Genomic DNA, 16,284 nt, shown 5'->3' with positions numbered 1-16,284 from the left:
AGTCCCGGATTGCGAGATGGTGCAGGCAGGGCCAAGGTACCCCACTGGTGCACGATCGGGGCCGGGGAGGAATGTGGGAGGTTGGCCGGCCAGGGAGGGACCGCAGGAGGGCTCCAGGGCATGTCCAGCCCATCTCGCTCTGTCCCGATTGGCTGGACCCCCACAGCAAGCTAACCTACCAATCAAAGCATCTGCCCCCTGGTAGTCAGTGTACATAATAGCGAGTGGTTGAGCAGCCTTAGCATATTACGCTTTGATTGGTTGAATGGCCAACTGGACACTTCGTATATTAGGCTTTTATTAGATAGGATTATGAAGACATGGGTGAATGAATACAGATGTCAGGCAGATGAGAGTGTGTGTGGAATCTTGAGGAATTCCCAAAGCCCAGACTCAAACCCTTAGGTCCTCAAGCTGTGGGTGGAGTTGTGCAAGGTGTTATGACCATTTGTGATGAAGCGGTAGGGAAGCCACCCAGCCATGCCCGCACACCAGGACCTCACAGGAGAGTGGAGGAGGCACAGTGGCATTCAACTTTGTTAGTGATTTAGAGGGCTCTGTGGGAGGCACAGAGAAACAACTAAGGTGAGGTGTTAAGCATGGTCAGGTGGGAAAGAGGGGGTGAGAACAGATGGGAGGAGAAATTCCCACAGGCCTGGGACTCACCGAAGGACTTAAAGAAGGTGGTGATACTCAAATGTGCATTTTAGGAAAAGTATTCTGGTTGCAAGGAGACAGCAGACTAGATGGAAGTGAAGCTACAGACAAGGAGCTCCGTGTGTCTGTCAGCTCCCTCCCCACGCTACGGGGAAGCTCATTGTGGGGAGAAGAACTCATTATGTCAAAGCCCAGATTTTCTGGGAGGGTGTTCATGATGAGCCTCGAGTGTGGCTGAAGTTAGAAATCACTCCTAATCCAGCCACTCTGGCCAGTGACCGGCCAGAAAAATAGATTTTATATACATTCATTAACATATAATTTATACATGTAATCTGTACCTTGGAAGTCCAGGTCTGAGCCACATGGAGTGATCTGAGAGAAAGCTCAGCCAGGGGCCCCACTGAGCATTAGGCAACAGAGTGATGATGCTATGCCAGGGGGTCATGGACTGAAAGGACAACAAAGGCACCAGAGAGCAGAGCTTGGGTCTGTTGTCTTGTTCATCATTTCCCCACCCCCTAGGACACACTCTGAAACCCTCCTGGACAGGACCCATGGAGCCCCCTCCATCAGCACCAGCATGAGGCTGGGAAAGCGACACCTAAGACAGGAAGATAAGTCCTTCAGTGACTCCCAGGCACGTGGGGATGCACTAAGAAGTCCGTAGTAGGCATATCACTGTTGTATTGCATGAGAACCAAACTCATAACAAAACCAAAAAAAATTTATTACCAGAAGGAAAACAACTCCTAAGTAAAAAAAAGAAAATTTCTTATGCCATTACCAAAAGGGGTAGCTGTTTTCTTGTGAACAACTGAGAATGTCAGATATGAATTTTACACTTGACTCTTTGATGGGCTCTGTGACAGATATGTGACATTTCCTGGAAAAGATGAGAGACATCATAATTCATGTTTCCATTTTTTATTTAATTTTGAATTCCAAGAGAAATGCAATAGAAGGAGATTGAAAATCTGATTTCATATTGGAACTTAATGAACAAGAATAAACTATAAATCTGCTCATAGGAGATTTAATTATTTTGGAAAAGTTTATTATTCTCACAACATCCAGGATCTACATCTAGGTAGAGCACTTCATTGTTGCACAACTTCTAAATACTGCACCTGCATGCGCTGGGCGTCCATGCCTGCTTTATTTAAAACTTGAAAATCTTCCTGGCTTCTTCTAAAGCTTTTGCATCTATGGGAGGCTTCCTCTGACTGCCGGGCTGCAGAAACTTCTTCACGGGTGGGAGGTTGCTGATCCTGGTTTTCAGGGCCTGCAATGCACAAAGCACAGCCTCAGATGGAGACACAACACCAACCCGTCATTACACAGGCCAGGGAATCTGAGACCCTCCTAGACAGGACCACCGGCGTGGCGTCCCTTCCATCAGCACCAGCCTGAGGCGAGGAAACAGACACCCAGCAAGAAAAGAAGATAAAGGGAAGGAAACACAGCTCAATAACACTTCCCCCAGAGACATGGTTAAGACTTGATTCAGTTCAGTCTTTCCTGTCTTCCTCCCCACATGGAAATCTGGTAGCTTCATCACTCTTGTGCAGACAAGGAAGACTAACGTGTCTGTCAGAGCAACACAGAGAAAGGCTCCAAACTGGAGAAATGAATATGTGGGACAATTGGGCTGGAACTGAAGATAGAAAATATAGAAGGTCAACCATGAGGATAGTCAAAAGCAATCTTCAGAGAGAGAGAGAGAGAGAGAGAGAGAGCGAGAGAGCGAGCAGTGGGGAGGGAAGCACAGTGCTTGTGAAAAGGAGCAGGAGCTGAGGACAGAGACGCTGAGCCCTAGGTCCCTCTTATTGTGAAAGACAAACTATTCTCGTTGGGGCAGCATCTACCTCCAATTTCCTTTGCAAAACAAGATTCTTTTCCTGCCTCAGACCAGGGCCTATGAGCAAATTTTGAAGACCTGAGGGCAGGGAGCCTGGACAATGATGCAATCATAATATCACCAGTCTAAGAGCCCAGATATCAGATTCCAAGATTGAGATGCGGGTTCCCTCCCCCAGGGCTGTGAAAGGGGTCACCTTCAGCAGTGGGAAGTTGGCCAGAAGGCTGGGGTCAATCTCTTCAACATAGTAGATAAGTTCAACCAGGTGAATGTCGGCCCTGCTCAGCCTGTTGCCAACCAGGTAGTGTTGTCCGTGGCTCTTCAACACCTGGTGCAATGGAGAAAGCAGGTTATGAACACAGGTGCACTCAGGCTGGGTCCCCCTGCTCCTTGCCCAGGTCTCTCCAGGCCGGCTTCCCATCTCTGCTGTCTCCCTGGACAGGTGCAGGGTACCATCTCTTTTTCCCATTCCCATATCAGTGGGCTCCCTCTATGCATCTTGCGCTGGCCCAGGGCTAGCTCTGGCTGCACTGTGTGTCTGTTGGCCCCTTGCTCTGCCCTTTGGAGCCCTGAACGTTAGCACATGGCTCTCTCTCTCTCCCTCCTTCTCTCTGTCTCCTCTCTCACTTGGGCAAAGATCCATCTCTAGGACATCCTTCTTCAATCCTGAGCAGACTATATCAGAGCCTACATTTCTCCGCTACTCATTTCCTGGGCTATCTCGTTGGAACCTCATGCAAACCTGGGTTAACTTGAACTCACCATCTCTCTTGCAATATGGGCCCTATCTCCTAAATTGCACTATGTTATGATCTGCTGCTGAAATGTCTATGTGTGAACTGCAGTGATACCTGAAACGCACTTTGTAATTTATCCAAAAACAGCATGTTTGATTGATAGAGAGAGGGACTCAGAGATAGAAACTCATGATAAAGAAAACATAATGAAAGGTTAATGTTTGTATCCCCATGGTGGGTGCATATGTGTTCAATTATTCTGAATGTATGAAATTTTTCAGAATAAAAGTTTGGGGGAAATGTATGATATTTATTAAAATATTCCAGCAATCATAAAATATGACATAGCACCACCAACTAAAGATAATAACATATTGGCAAATACACTTTCAGATCATGTATGCATATAGAAGAATGGATAATTATTTGGTAAAGAATATGATAAGGTCAAAACCTATTTTGTAACATACATTTTTAACTGATGTTATCATGGAGCTCTTTGATTTCAAAGCATCTGCATCCTCAAACTGCAGTGCCTACTGACCTTGTCATTGAGTGAATGTCCCCTAAACTCTCAGCACCACAAGGCCCAGGAGGGTGTATTATTAGATTACTATTCCATTTTTCGCTCTTTGAATATAGACGAACTCACAAGTAATGAATTAAAATGTGTAGAATGAAAGACTGTTTCATAAATGCTTTTTAATGCTTTATAAAGATGAGAGTGTTAGTGTTAAACCTTTTTTTATATGTAAGCCTCCTGTAGCCCTTACAATCATTATTTGGTCCATAATTTTTATTTAATTTGATTTTAGGAAATTTGGATCTTGAAATCTTTTTTTACCTTCAGGGAGAAAAATTATGGTCTGTACTACATACAAAATCATGGAACTTTATTTCCTTATTTTGCATAGCTTTCCTCTAAAGTCTGACAATCCAATATTTTGTAGATTGTTTGTTCCTTAACATCTTTTCATCTGTCTCTTCCTCTCCATCCCACTGCCCCCATCTCTGTTTAGATACTTCTCATCCGTCCCAGAAACACTGTTGGGCAATCGGTCTCATGTTTCCTACGCATGTTGCCAGCATATTTCCTAATAAGTTGCTTTCTTCCTGCTTCTCTTGGATGAAAATCCCCTTTATGGTGTTCTGCCAAATCCACTCCAATTGCTAGTTTTGACTCCCAGAGCCTTCCACAGCCCACACTCTGTGGCCATAAAATGCCATCAAATAGAGAATTTTAAATCAGGTCCTAGTAAATTGAAATTTTGGCTCAGCCGGTGTTGCTCAGTGGTTGAGCGTTGACCTATGAAACAGGAGGTCATGGATTACGGTCAGGGCACATGCCTGGATTGCAGGCTCGATCCCCAGTGTGGGTCATACAGAGGCAGTCAATCAATGATTCTTTCTCATCATTGATGTTTCTATCTCTCACTCTTCCTTCCTCTCTGAAAGCAGTAAAAACATATTTGTTTTTAAAAAAGAAATTTTGCTGAAAGATTATAACTTGGATATAACAGGGACATATCCTCCCCACAGCTGATTTTGATAACATCCCTGGAGAGCCAGGGTGCTCCATCAGTAGTCAGGAGGGCCCATTGGAAGTGAAGGTCAAAGACCCAGGACTGCCCAGGCACCATTTCTCTTTGTCCTCTAGTCTCAGTGCCCCAAACACTGAACAGCCCACTTACCTTTTCAAAGGCTGGGAAATAACGATTCGTTGTTTTCTCTCTGATTTGGGTCATCTTGGCATCTTTTTGATCGGGTGGGCATAGTGGCAAATGCAAGATCATTTCATTCAGATCTGCCATACCTTCTGAATACATATCAATCCTGAAAGACAAAAATGAGCCAATTGTCAACTGTCACCTGCCTTACATGTTATAATTTAAATATGTAAGAGAATGGGGAAACAGGAGAGGGCAACTCCATTGGGTGCATTTTTATAAGCCGGTCATTCAGCTATGATATTCACCTAATTTTAACATTTCATATCAAGGTGGATATCTACATCTAAAATTTTTGTTATGCCCAAAACCAAATATCCTGACAGAGAACATCAGTGAGGTGTTCAGAGTCACAGGCTTGGAGAAATGGTGGAGTCACTGCAGGTACCCAGTGAGATGCTACCTAGGGTTTGCCATCTCTGTTTTGGTTGGTCCTGGGCACAAACTCTATGTGATTCATAAGGCTGAAGGCCTGCCACCTGAGGGATCTGCAGAGAGTCCCTGGCATAGACACCTCAGTCACGTCCCTCTCCCTCTCTCATCCTGTTACACCACCCAGGCCCGTTTATATGCCCAATATTAGCAGTTCTTCCAGTGAGTTCCCATAGAACACAGTCCCCATAGAACACAGTTCCCATAGAACACAGTTCCCATAGAACACAGTTCCCAACCTGCTCCATGTGCTGTTTTAAACGTTGGCCCTGTTTGCACTGCTCAAGTCTCTACCTGAAACATCCCCTGAATGGGTGTGATTCTTTATATAGTTCCAACCAGTGCATATTCCAGGAGATAGGTTTTTATTGTGCCTAACTGGGCTTCCTATAAGAGGTTTTCCTTTTTTAAGAGATAACAATTTTATAGACATTTAATTCAAACACCATAATGCCCTTTTTTAAAATGTACAATTTTGTGATTTTTCATAAATTCACAGGTTTCTGTACCATCACTGCACTCTAATTTCAGAATATCCCCGCCCCCGAAGGGAAATTCTGTGTGCTCCCGCAGCATTCCACATTCTCTCTCCCCCCACGCCCACCCCACGGTCCCCCAGCCCCTGGAAACCAAAATTGCTTTCTGTTTCTATGAAAAGTAATGTTCTTGACACTTCATCTGAAAGACATCATACAACATGAGCCTTTGATGTCTGGTTTCTTTTATGCAACATAATGTTTTCAAGGCTTATCCACTGTCACTCCTTTTCATGGCCAAATAATATTACATTCATGGATACACAATCCATTCATTGGATGATGGACACTTTTGTTGTTTCCACTTTTTGAATATTATGAATAATGCTATTATGAACATTTTTGTACAAGTTTGAGTGTGGATATATTTTTTACTCTTTTGGGTACATGCACACTTAGTAGTGGAGGTGCTGATATAGTAAATCTATGTTTAACGTTTTGGGTAACTGTCAGATAGTTCCTTACAAGATTTTAGTTTCAACCATGTGGTCCCATCACGACAGGGAGAAGACCCCTCCCCAGATGTAGTTGTATTGAATAAATCTGGCTGCTTCAGTACTTACATCAAAATGCTCCAGGCAACCGTAGCATCTTGGGCACCAACCTTTACAAACCTTTGTCAAGTGGCCAGTCCACACAACAGGCTGATAAATTTGGTTCCTGGAAACTATTCCTGTGATTTCTGGACCTTGAAAAGTAGCTCCTTTCAATCCTTTCCTCCCTCAGCCTCTTCTTTAATGGCCTGAGCACCTGGAGTCATGACTCCACCATCCTCCTGGCTTCATAGTTCCCCAGTGTTTGGAAACCTCTGTCACTGCCTGTGCTATAGCCATGGACTGAATCTTCTCTAAGAAGTGGGATCCCTCCTCCTCATGCTCTCTGCTGGCCTGGACCTGAGCCTTTACCTCCAAGGCCCATGCTGCTGCTGATTATGATCCTCTGGCACAATCCGGCTCATTCAATGAAGAACCTAAATTTTTATTAATTGTTGATGAAAAAAAAAAAACAGAAAAAAAATACCTACAGGGCTCTCTCCTTTATGTCTTTCCCATAGAGGTTGTATTTGGCGGCAATGTAGTTGAGAATGGCTCTGGTCTGTGCCAGCTTCATCCCATCGATTTCCACCATGGGCACTTGCTGGAACATCAAAGACCCATCTTTTGAAAGAAGAAGAAAAAGTAGAGTGAAACGTCTCCACACTCATAGGATGAAAAGATGTTTGTTAAAATGACTAAAGATATGAATGGAAACAAAAAATTATGGCCTGGTAACGTTTTAATAGAAATAGTATTGGGTTTCCGCTTCCTGTAACCTTTTTCTTCACAATCTGCCTTTTATTTTTTTAATTTATTATTTCACTTATCTTTTTTCACTTCCCATCCAGATACATGGTAGGTGCCTGTGTTTTTTAATTGACTTATCTTCGTGGATAATTTAGGAAGAAGTTGGAGAGAGGCTGCCAAGGGCCACCAGCCAGATGCCATTTCACATGGGGAGTTCCCAAAGTCTTGTGGGGTTCGTGGCATTAAGGCAAATTGTAAGTGAGATTTCTATGTAGCTGTTCTGTGTGCTCTTCAAACTCCAGCACTCGTCAGTGTGTGCAGGCAGGCCCTGCTTTCCAGACTCCAATGCTGCTTGCTGGCTCTTTCTCTTTATCTTCCTCTTCACACTGTCACGTGGTCTTCCAACTAATTCAACACCATCTTGTTATCTGAGTCTGTAATACTACTGGGATATTACCTTGTCAAACCTGCCTAAGTCTTGTCAAACCTGCCAGATTGAAGGCAACTGCTGGGCCTGTTTCTACTCTCTTCACCCTGATGCATGTGTTTGAGTGTTGGTGGATAGATGGGGTCCTGAGCAGACACACCTTCACTCATGGTGGGTGCAGAAAGGCAGAAGAAGCAAAGAGGGGGTATTCCAGCTCACAGGGGATGGTTGCCTTGGCAAATACTCTGAGAGTTTAAGCCTTTCGTATCCTAAGTGAGTGATAAGACCTGCTCAAGGACCCCATCCTTACACTTGAACCACTTTTCTTCCTCTCTATACACCCCCAACCCCTGCCAGCTCCCACCATACACACACATAGGCATTGCCTGGTGTTCAAACCTCACTATTGACTTTATAGATTCCTCATCAGAGCAATTTAGATACATAGTCTTACCATTTCTTAACTTTTCCAAGTCTTCTGGACTTTGCAAAAATTGCTCTTCAAACTGGAAAGCAGAAACAGTAAAGGAGTTCTTGTTACTCATTCCATAGCAGTATAGAACTTAAAAAAAACAAAACTTTATTGTTGTGAGTATTACAGATACTCTCCTTCCCCCCGCCCCCTATTGACCCCCGCTACCCAGTTCCCACTCCATTCCAGGCCTTTACCACCCTATTGTCTTTGTTCATAGGTAATGCATATAAGATCTTCGTGGGGTTTTTAAAAGATCTTTGGTTAATCTTTTCCCCTCCCTCTCCCCTTACCTCTGAGATTTGTCAGTCTGTTCCCTGTTTCCAAAAATAGGGACTTTTTTAAAACGCCCTGGGACGCGGGACAAATTGTTAAAAATCGGGACTGTCCCGCCCAAAGCGGGACGATCTGGTCACCTTATCCATGACTCCCTCCCCAAGAAAACCTGGGTTCCACAGAGATGCTGGTGCCCTCTGATCTGGACTGATAGGTGTGTTTCTCAATGACACCTCTAGAGGGCAGAGCTCAACAGAGTGCCACAGAAACGACCAGTTTTCCACAGAGAATCTGGAATTTTGACAAGGTAAGTGCTTGGTTGTGCTCCTAGACGCTCCCATTCTTCTTTTATTCATCTGTTTACTTGTCTGCATCCTGACTGAAATATAAGCTTCCTGAGGGCAGGGACCTTGTCTGTCCTGTTCTTCTGCGTATCCCCAGAACCTAGCACAGAAGCTGGTTCTGAAAGGTGAAAGGTGCTCAACAAAATCGTTGCTGAGTGGGTGTATTAAATCTTTTAACACACAGTTTCTTACAGTCTGCTTCTCCCTATATTTCTGGTTTAGGCTTGAACTTAAATTACATTTATTTTCTAATAGTATTTTATTTTTATCTCTTTATTATAGAAATTTCTAGCATAAAAATAAACAGAAAATTATCATCCTGTACCCATCACCCAGCTTCAATAATTACTGACTCAATCCAACCCTATGTCGTGTATTTGCTCACTCTCCCTATCTTTTAATAATTTGAAGCCAATTCTAGACATCATATATTTCACCTTTAAATACTTCAATCTGTTCCTCTAAAACATAAGAATTATTTTAAAAATAACCACAATACATGATCACACTTACAACATCAACAATGACTCTTTAATATCATCCAATATTCAATCAATGTTCATATTTTTAATGTTGCATAAATGTTACAAATGATATTTTACAGTGTGTTTAAATTCAAATCCAAATAAGGCCCACACATTGTGATTAGTTTCTTAAAGTTATTTTAATTGTTTGTGTTCCTTAATGAGAAGAATTTTTTGTTGTCGTTGTTAATCCCCACCCAAGGATATTTTTTCCATTACTTTTTTTTTCTTTAGAGAGAGAGTGGAAAGGAGGGAGGGAGGGAGGGAGGGAGGGAGGGAGGGAGGGAGGGAGGAAGGAAGGGAGGAGGAGGAGAAGGAAGAGGAGGAGGAGGAGAGAGAAAGAGAGAAAGAGAAACATTGATGTGAGAGAGACATATCAATTGGTTGCCTCCCTCACCCACACTGACCAGGGTGTGGATAGAACTGGCAACCCAGGTACGTACCCTGGACCAGGAATTCAAACAGTGACCTTTCACTTTGGGGGCCATTGTTCTAACCACTTAGCAAAATCAGACAGGGTGAGAGGAAATTTTAATAATACATTAGGTTAAATCTGTTCATCCTATATAATAAAAGGCTAATATGCAAATTGTCCCCTCGGGAGTTTGACTGCTCGCTATGATGTGTGTTGACCACAAGGGGGCAGCGCAGAACAGAGGAAGGCCCCTGATTGGCCCTGATCACTGGCCAGGCCTAGGGATCCTACCCGTGCATGAATTTCATGCACCGGGCCTCTAGTCTCTTAATAACTGGCAGTTTTCATTTTAATGCAAAACTCATGAGAAGCTTAAAAAAAGTTTATAGCTTACTGAGAAAGTGGGCAGGACAGTAAGAAGCTAGGAAAATTCCTGGGCAAGTGGAATAAGGAAACTGAGACAAGAACATTAAACCAGGCCAAACAATTTGAACAACCTATGGACAGCTAGTGAAACACAAGACCTTATCTTCCCTAACCAAGGACACTTGGGAGCAAATGGTTAATACTTCTCTCTGACCAGAGAATACGTAGCTTAACTCACCTGGTCGGGGAAATAAAACACAGAGACCCAATTAATGCCATTTGTGCCAGCCAAACCCAAGGAAAAATGAAGTCAGGGGAAAAAATAACAAAAACCCCATTAGAACCAGACAGACCCAAGATAAAAGTAAAATAGTAAAGCAGACCAAAGAATAATCCTGAACTCCCTATACACTTATTTGGATGCATCAACATGTTAAAAACACAACTGGAAAGCTGATGAATAGTCTATGAGCCCCCCCCCACCGCCCCGCCCCCCAAGATTCTCCTCCACAGAAAAAAAAAAAAGATAAAAAGCCCTCAGGACAAAGACCAAGTGCAGGCTCATTCTAGAGCACACCTTCTTGGGCATGAACTTTTTACTTCCTCCGAAACTCTAAGGGTCTCCATGAGACTTGCAACCAGGAGAGCAGCGGGCTCAGCGCCTCATCCTGTCTCCAAGGCCCCCTTTTCTCTGACTTCCCAGTGAGCTAAAACCATCCCTGCCTTGGCTCACTTCTTTCCTCTAACGTGTCTAGGGAGTCAAAGCAGACCACTGCCTAGCCTCTCTCCTGTTGATTCTTCTCCCCTAAGTCCTTCCTTTGCTTCACTGCCCCATCTTTTAAAAAGTTAAACAAATAAACAAACAAATTTGCAGTACTTTCAAAATCACCTGAACTCATGTTGTGAAACCTTTCCTACACCAAGTCAAGAACCCACACACTACACCCTGGCCTGAGGCAGACCCTCTCGGGCCTTTCCCTGTCCGGTAACAAAAGTACTTCAATACAGTCAATTTTAGATCCAACTTAAGAAGACAGAACTCAGAACCCACCTCAACTCCAGCTGCAGCCAGGAGCCACCGGATGGACTCCATTCGGCCTCGTGCATTGAAGTAGTGAAGCTTGGGCTTCCCAGCCATGATGCAGTCTCCTGGTTTCTCTAAACATGAATGAATGAATGAATGAATGAATGAATGAAACACAAAAGCAAACATTCACTTTCTGATGTGTGGTAGAAGAGCACCAACAATGCTGAGGGAGTATCTGCCTTCTTTGTGGCAGAGTTAGAAGAATCCCTGGAAGGTCTTTCTTGGTCTGATTTCTCACCCATCACTAGCCACCCCTGAGAAATTACTCCAAACCATTGTCATATTTCTATTGGGTAAGATCTGATTGACTTGGCAGGCAATAGGGGAGAGGGTGTGGTAAAGATGTATTTGTGGGTGTTAGGAGGAGGGGAAGGATTAGAAAAATAATGACTATTGAAAATTTCCTAATGATTCTGGCCCTTTGAACACATTATATCTTTAATCCTCATAACAGCCCCATGAATTAGTTATTACACCCATTATTCAGCTCATGAAACCAAAGGCACATTCACAGTCATACTCCCGCTAGTGATGGAAATGGAAATCTAAAAATAAACTAAAAAAGGGAAGGGCTAGAAACCACCCAGGTGTGGGCCCTGGGAGCCTGTGAGGCACCTTGAAACCAGAGGGCTTCACTGAGAGGGAGGAGGAGGAGGGAGCAGAGTCAGTCCTCAGCACCATGGAGGTTATGCTGCATTTGTTCAAAAGCTGAACTTAGGGCAGAGACTCACTCAATTGTAGCTCAAAAGACCCTAATTCTTTCCACAAACACAGGGTGCTAATTCCTTACCTTTTTTGGAATTCTACATTTTACCTATACTTGGTGTGTTTTATAAGCTAGAAAATTAATGTTACTGCATTAACTTGACAGTCTATGGAATGGAACTAACATTTGTTCAATGCCTACCATACAATGGGCATTCTCTCACCTATTTATCTTCACTTAATCCTATAAAAATCACCTGAGATGGATTCTGTTATTATTTTCCTTTTACAGTTGGGGATACTGAGGCTTCCAGAGTAACTTGCTCAAGGTTAAGTGGTATCCACCAACTTAAAAAATGAAATAAAAAAATAGAAAATATCAGCGTGCATATTAGGTAGAACAGATAATCATTGTTTCATGAGGTTTAGTGTTGGTTATGTTTGTTGTTTGTGTAGGTGTGTGCATATAGCACACTTCCTTGGTTATTATAAGAGGAGGAGATACTTTGGTTGTGTCTGGCCTATCCCAGGCTGCATAGGAACTGGACATAGCCAGGAACCTGAGAATGAAACTTAATGCCTCCAACAAGGGACAGAACTAGGTCTATCATTGCGTGAATGGAAACACAGGACTCATTAAAAGCATGAATCGCAAAGCCAGGACTTAGAGAGAAACAGTTGCATTTTCTTTGTAAATCCCAAGTGCTGTTTAGAAAACATTAATTCTCTTGAACATTTTTGTTGTTGTGGAGTTTGAAAAAAAAGCATATACTTCTCTTTACCCAATGGATATATCTCTGAAAAAGTGAGTGGACTTGAATTTTAATACCAAAATGTTTTTAATATCCACATTGTTAATGTGAGATTCAAAAATCTAAGCTTTAGAAAGTAAAGACTATTGTGGAAACATATTTAATCAACCTGTTTTGGGTTTTATGTTTGTTATTTTTTAAAATATATTTTTATTGATTTCAGAGAGGAAGGGAGAGGGAGAGAGAGAGAGAAACATCACTGATGACAGAGAATAATTGATTGGTGGCCTCCTGCAAGCCATACACTGGGGATTGAGCCCACAACCCAGGCATGTGTCCTGACTGGGAATCAAACCATGACCTCCTGGTTCTTAGGTTCACACTCAACCACTGAGCCATGCTGGCTGGGCAATCAACCTGTTTTATAAGTGGAGATTTTGTCTATTGTACTTTCTTATCATGGGAAATGGAGATGCAATGATTCAGCAGAATGAAGAGGAGAATTTAGCACTAGAATGTGGCAGGTGTTTGCTATGGACTAGAATTCACAGAGCTTAGTGACTCAAATCCTCTCACTAAGCTGCCTCCTCCATTGATTGAGGATCAAGTTACAAAAGAGAAATAATATCTATCTTATGTAATGTTTTATCATAAAGCTCCTCCTTAAAAACAACGTTCTTCCCCTTCCAAATAGGAGGTACCCAATGTCCTGATATGACTGGGCCAAAAGTTATCATGAAACTGCCTGGTCAACAGAAAATGAGAACCACAGATAGTCAACGACTTGCCAGAGGTCACACACCTTGGTTCCTGATTCTCAGTATCTACTTACTGTGTCTACCCTCAACGACCCTAGGAAACAGCTTCTAACATCCTATTTTAAAGATGAGGAAACTGAAGTTTAAACGGATAAAGCACCACCCCTACTCTCCTATGCTTTGTTAGTGTTAGGCTAGTTTGAACTCATCTTCCGATTTCATAACACTTTGGCAGGCTTTTTTGCTTCTCTCCTGAGACCTTTGTTCATTTTTCCCACTCAGAACCCATTAGCCAGCTAATGGTTAAAGAGGAGGGATAGAGAAAAGTGTTGAACTCACAAGTTCCTTTTTGTTCCCTGATTTTTAGTGGTTTGACAAGAAGAAATATTAATACGTGCATGCCTTGCTTTACATTGATATCCTAAAAAACTGTGAGTGAATTGGGAACTAGCATCACTATATTTCACCTGAATAAGGAAGTCAGCTTGAAAGGAATATGTCCGATGATAATTCCGTAGTAAAGTAAAGGAGCTAAGTCTCTCGGGGTGGTCCTCATTACAGAGGTTTTTGTTGTGTGTTTTTTTAACAAAATCAAATCCAAATGGTTTACTATCACAAGAAATGCAAAAGGACTACATTTATCAGTTACTAACTTATAAAACTGGACTAAAACCGAAATTAATTATATGCTGCTTTGAGGCACAGAACTGAAGCTGGTTCCAGCCCTCGGGGAGCCATACGTGGTAGACAGTCACCAGACCAGCTCCTTGCCCTCAGGGTCAGAGTCAGCTGAGAAAGACAGGAACCGGGACTGATCCCTGCTGTCATTGGTCACAGTCTGGTGGGCAGACCTGAGAACCTGACTAGGCCACAGCCCTCATTTGTCACACCCTGCTAAGGTTAAACACTGGAACCAAGCCTGCTCCATGCCCTCAGGGGTCACAGACTGCTGGGGGAGAACAGACATCAGGTTGGGTCCCACTGCTGGAGTCAGTGTCTTGTGTCGTTCAGGGGAGAGCTAGTCCCTCGCTGTAGTCCTGGAAACCAGCAGCGCTGTCCCAGCGACCTCTCTCTACAGGTCCCGGCTTTCCTGAGGCTGGTTTGCAGGCTCCAAGACAGCCCTCACAGCGTTTCTTAGCACAGAGACAAAGCCCAACTCCTTTCTTTGTAAGGTTCATATAGTGGCCAAATTGTTTAATATTTGCACCCCAATTCTCTCTTCTAAAATTAGAGATAGGTAATATGTACTTTTGAGGGCTATTGAGAAATAAATGTGAAAATGTACATAAAAGTCATAATAGGAATTAATAAATGCAGGTCCCCTCCTGTTCCCAGTTCCGGGGAAATGGGTTAGTCTTTGTACACATTGGTTAGCACATGTGTCTTCTTTTATCTGTCTATCTATCTATCTATCTATCTATCTATCTTCTTCTTCTTCTTCTTCTTCTTCATCATCATCATCATCATCATCACCATCATCATCATCATCATTATCTGTCTGCCCATCCTCTATCATCTGTCTGTCTATCGTCTACATCTACCAATCACCTATTTGTCAATCTATTTATCTAGCTGCTAGCTTAGATAGATAAACCCACATGCCTGGGTTGTGGGCTCAATCTATCTCTTGATTCAGAGTTCCAGAACAAATATGATTTTATTCACCCACAGTCAATCTGCATGTTACCCAGCTTTTTTCATTAACCACGTAATCCTAACAGACACATATTTTGTGTATTTAGTTGAAAATACTTTATGGTTGGTTTTGCAGTTGGCTGTTAAGTCTATGTAATCTTTCCAAAATAAAGTTGTTTTTAAAAATGCAGTAATTCTCTATCCATTTGCACCTCTCATTCACCTCCACAGACTGTAAATAGCATCAGGATGGAACTCTACCCCACTCTGTGTTCTTCCTGCAAGTGCAGAGTGAAATGAAGAGAAAAAGTGAGAATGTTCATCTTAACCATGGTGACTGAATTGATGAAGTGATGATTTCTTGTAAAACTTATAAACAAATGATCGTTGCTGCTTCTTAAAGGTGGAAAGCTTGGAAATTTGAGAAAATATATGTTAACATGATTGTCAAGTACATTCCTTAAAACTAATTAAATGCACATTTCTTTAATATTTTTCAACAAACAAGCAAAAGAAATAGAACAATGGACAGGACAGCCCCTCACAACAATGTATTACCCAGCACAACACGCCAATAGCATCACGGTTGAGAACGCTGTTCCAGACATTTGCTAGACTGGCCATGAACCCCAGAGAGAGCGCGGGACTTCTCAGTTAGCTAATCACAGCAGAGACTGAGTGCAATCTAGTGCCACTGACATTCAGACTGATTTCATCCTATCATAATAAATTTAATTTTGAACTTTCACAGCCTCTAAAGTATTACAGTATTGCCATTCACAATGGCTGCACGTTGACTATTTCAACAGAGAAAGAAACTTCAGTACAAACACCTACAACTGTCTTGCACTGGTCAGGTTCTCAGATTGCCAAAAATGCTATCATTTTTTTCTTCTCATATTATTAATTTTTCTCACGCCCTTGCTCATGCCCTTGCTTTCTAAATTCTTCATTTTTACATTTTCATAAAGATGCATCCAGTAGCAATTGAATGAACAACTCTTGAACTGTTCCCTAAGCACACCAAGAAGGCACAATGTGAGTATAAAACAGACATTTTCTTGTACTATGGACACATTTTGATATATTGTTTTAGTGACTTCTCTGTGAGGATGTGGTGCCATATATGAAGGTTTATAAAATCGGTACTTACCTTGTTAAAGTCTGTCTCCCACTTGTCTCAGCAACTCACAGCCACCTCCTCGTGTGTTTGGCAGCTGTTTTTACAGTTGAATAACTCCTCCCTGAAAGGGGGAGCTTCCAGATAAGGGAAAGCCCCTCCCACAATGT

At 42.5% G+C, this 16,284-nt stretch overlaps 1 protein-coding gene across 2 annotated transcripts; it reads right to left on the bottom strand.

The window, feature by feature from the left end:
• Window positions 1–1,576: 1,576 nt before the first annotated feature.
• LOC307105645 (glutathione S-transferase A2) lies at window positions 1,577–16,186 on the bottom strand. Of its 2 annotated transcripts, XM_079781515.1 has the most exons (8): window positions 16,148–16,186; window positions 15,218–15,272; window positions 11,109–11,215; window positions 8,115–8,166; window positions 6,975–7,107; window positions 4,947–5,088; window positions 2,715–2,846; window positions 1,577–1,942 (listed from the first exon to the last, which is right to left on the bottom strand). In XM_079781515.1, the coding sequence occupies exons 2-8, from the start codon at window positions 15,237–15,239 to the stop codon at window positions 1,820–1,822; spliced, it is 711 nt and encodes a 236-aa protein (XP_079637641.1). In that variant the 5' UTR covers window positions 15,240–15,272; window positions 16,148–16,186; the 3' UTR covers window positions 1,577–1,819. The 2 variants fall into 2 exon arrangements, with proteins under 2 accessions (XP_079637641.1, XP_079637642.1); XM_079781516.1 differs by lacking the exon at window positions 15,218–15,272.
• Window positions 16,187–16,284: the final 98 nt, after the last annotated feature.

Source organism: Cnephaeus nilssonii (genome assembly GCF_951640355.1).
Source record: "Cnephaeus nilssonii genome assembly, chromosome: 9".
NCBI classification, from domain to species: Eukaryota; Metazoa; Chordata; class Mammalia; order Chiroptera; family Vespertilionidae; genus Cnephaeus; species Cnephaeus nilssonii.
This window is presented reverse-complemented; position numbering and strand designations above follow the sequence as displayed.

What these genes read in the sequence shown, in the direction of transcription:
- LOC307105645 (XM_079781515.1), bottom strand. Translation starts at nt 15,239, where the DNA reads ATGCTATTTACAGTCTGTGGAG. An exon ending in GCTATTTACAGTCTGTGGAG is followed by an intron (nt 11,216 to 15,217) that starts GTGAATGAGAGG and finishes ATTCATGTTTAG; the next exon opens with AGAAACCAGGAGACTGCATC. An exon ending in CCAACTTCCCACTGCTGAAG is followed by an intron (nt 1,943 to 2,714) that starts GTGACCCCTTTC and finishes TGTGCATTGCAG; the next exon opens with GCCCTGAAAACCAGGATCAG.